The 12,360-nt window shown below is 36.3% G+C and overlaps 1 protein-coding gene across 2 annotated transcripts in view; it reads left to right on the plus strand.

The window, feature by feature from the left end:
• The window catches only part of LOC128212230 (uncharacterized protein ZK1073.1-like), a 41,367-nt gene extending 29,446 nt beyond the window's left edge, over nt 1-11,921 (plus strand). The window contains exons 9-14 of one of the 2 annotated variants that reach the window (XM_052917573.1): nt 1,137-1,155; nt 3,059-3,176; nt 5,823-5,858; nt 7,242-7,386; nt 7,836-7,887; nt 9,011-11,921. In XM_052917573.1, the coding sequence (XP_052773533.1) occupies nt 1,137-1,155; nt 3,059-3,176; nt 5,823-5,858; nt 7,242-7,386; nt 7,836-7,887; nt 9,011-9,186 (546 nt within the window). In that variant the 3' untranslated portion in view covers nt 9,187-11,921. The remainder of the gene's footprint in view (nt 1-1,136; nt 1,156-3,058; nt 3,177-5,822; nt 5,859-7,241; nt 7,387-7,835; nt 7,888-9,010) is intronic. The other variant, XM_052917574.1, reaches the window with a different exon arrangement.
• Nucleotides 11,922-12,360: the final 439 nt, after the last annotated feature.

Here is a 12,360-nt window from a genome sequence, read left to right on the forward strand (position 1 = left end):
GGTCTATTTTCCTATTCTGCGACTTGAATCATGCTTATTCAAAACTTAAAAAGATGTACATTTTGTTTGCTTGTCAAGCATTTTATTAGGCTATTTTGATTATAGCAAACCTGCTCAGGGTGCTTATGTCATGCATAAGGCATGAGGCATACCCTTTTGTATAATTTAGGCTACACACCACCTACATGGATTATAAAAGAAGCATTACTTATTCCTGCCAAAAGTTTCGTATTGATCTATGGAAGCAAAATGTTCAGTGACTGGCTTTTGACTGAGTCCACCTACCTTTTAGATGATGGTTAGTTGTTACAAGTGATGTCTATATTTGATATTTACGACTCTAAGCATTATTGAATTTAGCAGATTTTAGGTTTGGTGATTGGGGAAAAATGATTCACATTGAACACAAAGGGTTCTTAAAAGACAAACATCAATTCAATTGTATCTCATAACTGTTCTCGTATTGAGTTTAAATTGATAGAATATCAAACTCATTGTAGAGAGTTGCTTCCTAATGCATTGAAATAAAAAACAAAAACAAACACACATTAAAATATGTGCATTGTATAGAATATTTCATCATGAGACAAATATCAACTTTGAATGCTAGCTGTTTTATTTTACACTTATATGATCTGTGTATTTTATTTTCCTTTCTGACATTCTGGAAGATGAACATTTTGAAGAAATTAAAAAACGTATATTATTATATTTTTTACCTCATTATTTTTCAATGGATGTTGTTGCGCACAGATTCCCTGAACATGTTTGTATTATCACCTGTGATTTTTTTAAATATCTTACTTGTTGTATGTTAGGATGTTACACTGTTAAGCTACTGCAGCTATACATTTATCATTGGATATTAGTAATGAAATCATGTATGCATTGGTCAGTACATGTAGCTAGGAGTCTGTTGGGTCATGTGTTCAGCTTGCCTATTTGTTTTAAGAATATTGTCGAGATTCTATCATAGCATGTTGTTAGTTTCGGTGAAATAAAATAATTATGTTCTGTGTCAAAAATATCAACATGGAACTTAGTACACAGGCACATGTTACACAACTACGCAATATATAAATAAGTGTTCTAGCTGTGACTATGATTGCCTATGGTTTCAACATTTCTTCTTTCAGTCTGATACCTTCAAAGCAGATAAGTTTACTTATTAAGAGAAAGAGAATACTATAGTCAGTTGTGTAAATTAGACACAAGGGAGCTATACAAGGATGTCGATGGGACCTTTTTAAAAATAACTCCTTACTTTTTTATGTTATTTTATCTAAGTATATACAATATTCCCTACAAAGTCATGTATTTAAGTCACAAACTAACTCAGAGTAAGTTGAGACAGAATTCCTGTTCATGTCACGCTGATGTCTCATTAACATCCTTCAAGTAGGTATTTTTCTCTCTTGTCACTCTCCATTAATTAGAATTTTCAAGTTACAGCTGGGGATAGATAGTTGTATACAGATAGTGTACTATATTGTAGACAAGAAGATGAATGCTTTAACCATATAAATGTGTACAGAAGACATTTCAGCATTAAGTGTATACAGAATGATCTTCAATGTGTTATGATGTAAACCAGTGCCAATCTGCTTCAACTAACCCAGTGAATGCTTGCAGACCGAGTGCCGCATTGTTGTGCATGATACAGTGCTGCATGGTGACCCTGTAGACGGACAGTTCTTGTATATTACACATTCAAAAGGCTCAGCGTAGTTAATGAATATCTAATAGTATTTTTATGCTTTTGTTCCTTATTAGTTCATAGGTCCCTTGGACCACATACATGCATAAGACAACACTATGATTACCTAGTAAATTGGGCAGCATTTTGGCCGATTTTCCTCATGTCTTTGTTTGCGTACATGCATTTCCATAGATTAATATTGTGAAGGGAATATTTCAGATTGTTTCAGACTGTTTCAGTAGGTATTATATAAATGGTGGCCTTTCCTTTCAGATGTGAAACATAACATGCCATGGACATTTAATGTTACCTCCCCTAACATTCCCATTGGTATTTCAATTAACACTTATAGTTAACACCTTAATATTATCAACTCACTTAAAACGTATATTCTCACAGAACCATTTCTATTCCATAAATGATCTTCTCTTGTTACTAGTTTAGCACATGGTTTTTGAAGAAGAACACTGTCTTTTAAAATAATTCACCCCCAACATGGCCACAATAAATGGTCAACGGGACCAGTTTCTGCCAAGGTGACATGTCAGCCCACATGTATATAATCTAATATCTGTCTTCACAAATATGGTTCAATATGCTAAACTTGTTATTAATAGGCCAATCATTCTTTAGTATATTACATTCCAATTGTAAATCTGCAAAAGCTGTACATATCGTTGCTGATGTTCTATACATTTTGATTTATTTAACTACTGAACTTTAAGTCAGACTTTAACAAGACAACACAAGAATAGGAGGTTTAACATGGTAACAGGGCTATTAAAATTAACCCATAAGATTGCAGTGTGGAACAATTTTGTAAGAATGGTCCAGTGTACTGTTTGCATCAGTGTTTAGCATGCCACATTTAGTAACCCTGAATAAACATAGTATCAGTGATACCCAGTAACAGAGTTGTTCTAACATGGTGTACTTAGCTTAGCATAGTTGATTTTTGATGACATTAAACTACAGATATCTATAAATAGCTTCAAAGCATTTGTTTCAAGCATTAAAGAATGCAGCATTAAATCTCATTGATAAGGTCTTGATTTTGCATAGCATCTTGGTATAAGCTTTTGTTAAGTTTGACCCTTTCTTGAATGAATTAAACAGATTACTTTTATAGAAGGACAGAATCTGACAGTTTGTTTACACATTTTTCAATTTAAATTGAATAGGATATCTCCTAGAATGGAAACACATAATTGACTTGAAAGTGAAAAAGTATTTTTATTGTAACTGTGATACTAAGAATTGGCACACTCATAGAGAAAGAGAAAACGGTCAGATTCTGTTAACCATGGACGTTGTACCAGTCATGTATGAGGTATTGATGTGTGTGATTTGTGTTTGCACAGTTTGAGAACGCCAATGACAAGGAAGAGCTGAATGGGGTACTCCAGTCTTACCAGGAAGCTCTACGCTCCAAGATCAACCCTCACAACCTCAACAACTTTGTCCAGTCATTCATGAAGTATGTACTCCCACCAAATGCTTCTTAAACAAGTTTTATCTTTTGTTCTTCTTCCAAGTTTAGTCTGATGGTCCTTTACCAAGTTTATTCTGATGTTTAGTCTGATGGTCCTCTACCAAGTTTATTCTGATGGTCCTCTACCAAGTTTAGTCTGATGGTCCTCTACCAAGTTTAGTTTTAATGGTCTTCTACCAAGTTTAGTCTGATGTTTAGTCTGATGGTCCTCTACCAAGTTTATTCTGATGTTTAGTCTGATGGTCCTCTACCAAGTTTATTCTGATGTTTAGTCTGATGGTCCTCTACCAAGTTTATTCTGATGTTTTGTCTGATGGTCCTCTACCAAGTTTAGTCTAATGTTTAGTCTGATTGTCCTCTACCAAGTTTATTCTGATGTTTAGTCTGATGGTTCTCTACCAAGTTTAGTTTTAATGGTCTTCTACCAAGTTTATTCTGATGTTTAGTCTGATGGTCCTCTACCAAGTTTATTCTGATGTTTAGTCTGATGGTCCTCTACCAAGTTTATTCTGATGTTTAGTCTGATGGTCCTCTACCAAGTTTATTCTGATATTTAGTCTGAGGGTTTTCTACCAAGTTTGTTCTGATGTTTAGTCTGATGGTCCTCTACCAAGTTTATTCTGATGTTTAGTCTGATGGTCCTCTACCAAGTTTATTCTGATGTTTAGTCTGATGGTTCTCTACCAAGTTTAGTTTTAAAGGTCTTCTACCAAGTTTATTCTGATGTTTAGTCTGATCGTCCTCTACCAAGTTTAGTCTGATGGTCCTGGACCTAGTTTAGTCTAATGGTCCTCAACCAAGTTCAATCTTATGGTCCTCTGCCAAGTTGATCCTATTTTTTTAAAGTCGAGTGTTATGGCCCTTTACATGATTAATCTAAATTGTAATAGTCCTTAATGTTTTTCTACCAAGTTTAGTCTAATAGTACTTTACTAAGCTTGTGTTATGATCCTATACCAAATTTAGTATAATGTTTCTCTACCAAATTTAGTCTCAGTAACGGTCCTCTACCAATTTTAGTCTAACCCTCGTTTACCAAATTTAGTCTACTGGTCCTCTACCAAATTTAGTCTATTCATCCTCTACCAAATTTAGTCTACTGATCCTCTACCAAATTTAGTCTACTGATCCTCTACCAAATTTAGTCTAATGGTCCTCTACCGAATTTAGTCGAATGGTCCTCTACCAAATTTAGTCTAATGGTCCTCTACCGAATTTAGTTGAATGGTCCTCTACCAAATTTAGTCGAATGGTCCTCTACCAAATTTAGTCTACTGGTCCTCTACCAAATTTAGTCTTCTACCAAATGTAGTCTACTGATCCTCTACCAAATTTAGTCTAATGGTCCTCTATCAAATGGAGTCAACTGATCATCTACCAAATTTAGTCTAATGGTCCTCTACCGAATTTAGTCGAATGGTCCTCTACCAAATTTAGTCTAATGGTCCTCTACCGAATTTAGTCGATTGGTCCTCTACCAAATTTAGTCTAATGGTCCTCTACGGAATTTAGTCTAATGGTCCTCTACCAAATTTAGTCTAATGGTCCTCTACCAAATTTAGTCCTCTACCGAATTTAGTCTACTGATCCTCTACCAAATTTAGTCTACTGATCCTCTACCAAATTTAGTCTAATGGTCCTCTACCAAATTTAGTCCTCTACCGAATTGAGTCTACTGATCCTCTACCAAATTTAGTCTACTGATCCTCTACCAAATTTAGTCTAATGGTCCTCTACCAAATTTAGTCCTCTACCGAATTGAGTTTACTGATCCTCTACCAAATTTAGTCTACTGATCCTCTACCAAATTTAGTCTAATGGTCCTCTACCAAATTTAGTCCTCTACCAAATTTAAGCTACTGATCCTCTACCAAATTTAGTCTAATGGTCCTCTACCAAATTTAGTCTTATGGTCCTCTACCAAATTTAGTCTTATGGTCCTCTACCAAATTTAGTCTTATGGTCCTCTACCAAATTTAGTCTAATGGTCCTCTACCAAATTTAGTCTTATGGTTTAATGGTCCTCTACCAAATTTAGTCTTATGGTCCTCTACCAAATTTAGTCTAATGGTCCTCTACCAAATTTAGTCTTATGGTCCTCTACCAAATTTAGTCTACTGATCCTCTACCAAATTTAGTCTAATGGTCCTCTACCAAATTTAGTCTTATGGTCCTCTACCAAATTTAGTCTTATGGTCCTCTACCAAATTTAGTCTTATGGTCCTCTACCAAATTTAGTCTTATGGTCCTCTACCAAATTTAGTCTTATGGTCCTCTACCAAATGGAGTCAACTGCCCTGAAACTACTCAGCTTAGTCCCAATATTTAACACTTTAACTAATAAATATTCTGCATATAATATACTATATTAAATCAGATGTTGTCTAATATTTGGAAAAATTTTCATTTACCAAGATATTTGTTCATTTTCTTTGAATAGTCTAAAACAATAGACTTGATACTATGTTAGTTCTGAGGGTTTGTTACAGTTTATCAGGAAATAGTCCAGGATGATTAGGTGATAAATTAATTAGATAGTGGCAGCAATTACGTTAAAAATGTCATGTTGTTGAAATAATACTGTGAGGTTCTGACAGAATGGAGTGATACTGACTGTATTTCTTCTTGCAGGAGAAGCAACATAACGGACAGCATTCAGAAGATCAAGTGAGTGATTTATCTTTAAATAGAAATCGAGATTGTTGTAGGTGATAAAAAAACAATCTAGAAATTCCAATATTTCTGAGATAGACATTGAAATGATGGGTTTGAATGTTTTACCCCGAAGTTGGTGTACCGTATGTGGACATGCAAATTACTTTCATAATTCCTTTCGAAAACCAGCCAGATCGACCCATGCATGCCTAGATTATGGGCCATGATAGTATAAAAAAATCAGTATGTCAGTAAACAATTCCTTGTGAACACGATACAGCCTTCAGTTATAATTGTATCTCGATGAAACTTGTACAGTATCTACATAACCATAAGAGCTCGGTTCCTTTTGAAAACCAGCCAGATCCGCCCATGCATGCCTAGTTAATGGGCCTTGATAGTATAAAAAAATCAGTTTGTCACTAAACAATTGCTCGTTAACACGATACAGCCTTCAGTTTTGATTGTATCTCGATGAAACTTGTACAGTATCTACACATCCATAAGAGCTCAGTTCCTTTTGAAAACCAGCCAGATCTGCTTATGCATGCCTAGATAATGGGCCTTGATAGTATAAAAAAATCAGTGTGTCAGTAAACAATTCCTCGTTAACATGATACAGCTTTCAGTTTTGATTGTATCTCGATGAAACTTGTTCAGTATCTACATATCCAAAAGAGCTCGGTTCCTTTTGAAAATCAGCCAGATCCGCCCATGCATGCCTAGATTATGGGCCTTGATAGTAAAAAAAATCAGTTTGTCTGTAAACAATTGCTCATTAACATGATACAGCCTTCAGTTTTGATTGTATCTCGATTAAACTTGTACAGTATCTACATATCCATAAGAGATCGGTTCCTTTTGAAAATCAGCCAGATCCGCCCATGCATGCCTAGATTATGGGCCTTGATAGTAAAAGAAAACAGTATGTCAGTAAACAATTGCTCGTTAACATGATACAGTCTTCAGTTTTGATTGTATCTTGATGAAACCTGCACAGTATTTGGATATCCATTAGAGCTGGGTTCCTTTCGAAAACCAGCTAGATCTGCCACTGCATGCCTAGATTATGGGCCTTGAAATGATAAGATTATGGGCCTTGATACTATAAAAAAATGCTATTGTGTAATAAATGCTTGCGAACATAATACAGTCTTCAGTTTTGAGTATTCAGATACCCATAAGGGGTTGGTTCTTTTTGAAAACAGTGATGTTGACCACACAAACCCAGCCAGTAGAGCATAGGCCCTTTTGGGCCTCTTGTATTATATAAATATTTTATATAAATAAATATCTACCAAATTGGGCTTTATTAATGATCAGGCTTATTGACAGAACCTATGCTTTCGATGATTCTATATTAGATTAAATGAGACACCTTGTATTCCTGCCCAGGTGCCCAGTGCTGATGGTGACAGGAGACCAGGCTTCCTTCAACCACACTGTGCACACCCTGTACTCGGCCATGTCACAGAAGATGGACAAGGGCAAGATAGAGCTGCTCGAGGTGGAAGGAGTTGCTAATGTTCTCGAGGAACGGGTATGATATTGGGAAAATTTAATAGCATTCTTTTTCAAAGTGCATATATCAATTTTTTGCCCGCCAGCAGAACAGATGGAAAAGGCATATAGGCAATCTTTCCTTAGCTTTTGATGCCTTGAACATTCAACTTATGGGATTGTGACATACCTCTGTTTATTTTCATATGTATCTGTGGTCTTTAATGTATTCAGTTCTCGTTTAGTAGTTAATCAATGAATAAATCAAATAGCTCATATACAGGAATGTGTAAATTGGATCAAAGCACCAATTTAAATTTCACAGAACATGATTGTGACTGCTGAATCCTGTTTTAAAGTATTGATTAGCTGAAACAGAATGAATGTATATGCAGATTCATGTACATCAACATCTGCCTTTACTACATGTGTGTATTCATGATCTTGAAGATGGTATAATGTGTTGTTTTTTCCATTTCTGCATTACAGCCAGAGAAGTTGGCAGAGAGTTTCTTGTACTTCTGTCAGGGTATTGGTGTAGGTAAGTCCAGACCAAGGTTGAGTCAAAACTTCTCTCAATTGACTGATTACAAAACTTCAGTAAAATAACAGTTTACGTTAAATTGGAAGATTATTGCCTAAACTGACAGTGAGTGAAAGTAAATTTTGGTGGTTCAACTTTCTTGTCATTGGTTTAGTAACTGGACAGGGCAAGCATCTGCTGCATGGTTTACTGTGTAGAAGTACCAGAGAAATAAGTTGTAATGGTTAAATACATCAAAACACAAACATGAAAAATCAAAAATACCTCAAAAATATGTTTATAAACAAGTTGCAGTAAAAGTTTTGCTACTGCAATAATGCAAATTAAAGATAAGCCTACTAAAGTGGCAGTCCAGAAAGCCAGGTTTTGATCCCTGGCTGGAGTGGCAGTCCAGAGAGCCAGGTTTTGATTCCTGACTGGAGTGGCAGTCCGGAGAGCCAGGTTTTGATTCTTGGCTGGGGTGGCAGTCCGGAGAGCCAGGTTTTGATTCTTGGCTGGAGTGGCAGTCTGGAGAGCCAGGTTTTGATCCTTGGCTGGAATGGCAGTCCAGAGAGCCAGGTTTTGATCTCTGGCTGGGATGGCAGTCTGGAGAGCCAGGTTTTGATTCTTGGCTGGGGTGGCAGTCCGGAGAGCCAGGTTTTGATCCCTGGCTTGGATGGCAGTCTGGAGAGCCAGGTTTTGATTCCTGGCTGGGATGGCAGTCCGGAGAGCCAGGTTTTGATTCCTGACTGGGATGGCAGTCTGGAGAGCCAGGTTTTGATTCCTGGCTGGGATGGCAGTCCGGAGAACTAGGTTTTGATTCCTGGCTTGGATGGCAGTCTGAAGAGCCAGGTTTTGATTCCTGGCTGGGATGGCAGTCCGGAGAGCCAGGTTTTGATTCCTGGCTGGGATGGCAGTCCGGAGAGCCAGGTTTTGATTCCTGGCTGGGATGGCAGTCCGGAGAGCCAGGTTTTGATTCCTGGCAAGACTGGCAGTCCAGAGAGCCAGGTTTTGATTCCTGGCTGGACTGGCAGTCCAGAGGCCCAAGTTTTTATCCCCAGCTGGATAGCAAACTTTTTAATGTAACTCTTTGTTAATGTTAGTACATATCTAACAACTGCTTAAAAACAACCTGTTTCAGTTGGAGGCGTGCCAATGCCAAGGGTATCTAGGACAAGCTCGATGGACGCAGAGGCTGGTAGAGCGGCCATGAGGAACAGATCTATGTCTATGGAAGAGGCTGACCAGCCAAAGGGCATCTACTCCACGAGCCCGACACACGTTGGCTCCCCACCCAAGGCCAATATCGCCGAGTAAGGACCTAATCATCTCAACCCTCAAACTGGGCTGTCGTCCGATATTTTCACAAACATCAATGTTCTTTCACCTTGTAGGATTGTTATTTGTATGTTTTGAAACGCAAATTGGGAAACACTCAAGTGATTTTGTGGCAGTGTACAGTATAAGATTCATATATGAGTTAAAGAGAGAATGAGATTTAATATATCAGTGAAGCTGCACTGAGTTTGAACATCAGGAAAGGATTAGGTTAAAATGGAATTGTTATGGTATGCAAGGAAATAATAAAGATAGTATAGCATATGAGTGGTAATAAATATTGTGTTTTTCACAGACTGCTAGTTGTACACTGACTCGTGTTTTGTTCCTTATTTTTTGTATTTCTTACTAAGATAGCATAGCAGATGTACCTGAATAGTGTTGGTGGAGGGAAAAATGGTAAATTGTAACTTTAGACATTATGTGTAGAATTGTATAGCTGTTATAGAAACTTCAATGACATGTGTATAATCGAGTTGTGAATAATTATTTTAACTTGAAAAAAAAATCTTGATTTATAGGATGATTGAACGATGTTTGTTAAGGAGTTTTTACCTTAAATCCCAGTATTCCCTTTGTGGAAACTGTTGCCTTTAACGGAGCTTACGGTGATTGGAATTGCCTCATTTTAAACCATATATCAATATATTATATTCATTTTGATACTTTGGGATTCAAAGGCATTAGCACACATGTTTAAGAGGCTGGAAGTATCTGATATGGGCAGCAACTGTAGTTCTCATACAGCCATCTTGGCTTTCAAATGCATCAAAATGTACATATTTGACGATGAGCTGAAGTGTGGTCATTGAAATGATAACAGCGCTCATGCAACATTTGGTGCCGAATACTAGAATTCAATTCTAGTTAACTGTAATCAGTTGTGAATGTGGCTACAAGTGTGCCCATTTTTCTAGTCGGGTTCTTATAGTTGTATCTAGAAGCATGTTAACCTTTTTAGGAGTTGCATCAATAGGTACAGCTGGGGTACTGAATCATTCCTTTTTCATTATTTGCCTAATTACTATAGATGTTTTTTGTTCCATCACTGTAAATTACATGTGTATCAAAACCGTTGAACATAGAGTACAAAACCCAATTACATGTATGATCCAATATTTTGACGTATTTTTGCAGCCTTACTAACTTCTAAGAATCTCATAGAATGTTGAATGCATACTCAATGTAGTGTCAGCAGTTTTGATCACAGTCATATTAAAGCATCCCACTGTAAATTATCCCTTGTTTTGTTGTAACAGCAAACGGTCCGTGTCAGGTAGTGATATAGTACTTGGATTTTTATTTAGTTAAACTAGAATATGAAGTTTACAGTTTTTGATTTCTGTTAAATGTATGTTGGTTGACTGTGTTCCTGTTTTGTGAAGAAAAAACATAAAACATGTACTTAAAAAATGTAACTTTTTACAATTAATTACAATTCAGATTGTGCCTAGTTTACTATGACCAAGTTATAAACACTATTTTGAAATAATTGTAAATGTCGTTGTTTTTGCTAATTGTAGGTGTAAACATACATGTAATGTGCCAGTTACAGTCTATAAGAAGTTGTTCCGCCTTTATCAGAAGTTTTACAATGAATTCTAGCTACTTTTATCTTGATTTTGCAGATTAATACATAAAAAATTGGCAAAATTTCAATGTTAATGTTGACTTCAGTGTTGTTTTACTGTAAACAAAGTGTCCTGTCATACTGTATGCCTCCTTGCAATAAAACTAGTCCACATACACTCATTTGTTCTTAATTTCATGGCATTCTTGTGTTATACAAGAGTCTATATATTAAGCTTTATCAATGTACACTATTGCCGGGTATGTTTTTATTTTATAAATTTGAGTTTTTTTCATTGCCTTGGTATCATCAGCCTGCACAAATCTCATCCTTGGCCATTATGCAAAAACTGTTCACATTCACATCAAAGATGTTCACACAGACTGTGAATTGCCAGAGACAATATGTACATGCAAAGCAAGGCCCATAACTATGACTTGAATAATTATTGAGTTATTCCTCTGTTCAAATGAAAAACAACAACAACAGACAAACATTGGTATAAGGTCCGCAGAGTTCGTGTATTGTACATAACTTTTTACAGGCTGATATGAATAATTGTGATTTGTATCAATATGTAAACATGAATCTATATTCGGAGCACTATTATGTGTACTGCAAACCGTCAAATAATGTTCTTGCATTCTTTTGAAAGATTTATTCATGAAATGTGTATATGTTTAGTTTGATCCTTAAACATGTTTACAAAGGATTGTTATGTGGTTAAGTTGACTTTGTTTTATGTGTTATCATTTCACCCTGTTGTAAGACCATGCAATGATGACTCCATCAAGGTTCCCCTCACCTCCTAGCAGTTACTGTCCTTCAAGGGTAACTTGCCAGCAGTGTGTATGACAGTTCTTGTTACTATGTTCATTCCAGCGTTCACCTATTCAGTGTTAGTTGATAGCGAAATAATATCTCAAGGAACTGTTTTCAAACTAAATGTTACTGGACACCCTCTATGTAAAATACTAGAGTAAAAGTATTGTATAGCTGAACCCATGTAAAAATGCTTTAGTCTTGTGCAAATACTGTAAAAAATATATGAAAATGGCTTTTTCGCAATAATTTGTATTCACAACATTGATGTAGATCTACTTATTCATGTTTGTGTAATAGAAAAATAAACCACAAAACTGGATGTATTACTTTCGTTTGCGCTCTGTTACCAAGGCAACTGACTGTTACATTAACTTCAATTTGCAGAAGTGTGACATTGGTACTGGCTTATTTCTTTAAACACAGTATGATGATAATATTTCATTCATGAAAAGGAGAGCACAAGGACTGATGCTGCGATCAGATTTTCTCGCCAATGGAAATTCGCTCATGTTAGTGCTTTTTTTTTAAGGAACGACACTCAGGACGTCAGCAACTACATACATTTTCGCCTGATTATGCGTTCTTAGTAAGGTCACTATACGCATTATTTATAAACATATTTTCATTTTCTCTTTCAAAATGTTATAACGACACTTCAATCTTGGTTTTCCGGGTCAAGCCCTCGATGAAGGAATATACATCAGGGCAGTATTTTGTGGTATCTCCGAAGCCTTTGATAAGAGTCTTGCATCGTGGTC

Source organism: Mya arenaria, chromosome 12 (genome assembly GCF_026914265.1).
Source record: "Mya arenaria isolate MELC-2E11 chromosome 12, ASM2691426v1".
Taxonomy (NCBI): domain Eukaryota; kingdom Metazoa; phylum Mollusca; class Bivalvia; order Myida; family Myidae; genus Mya; species Mya arenaria.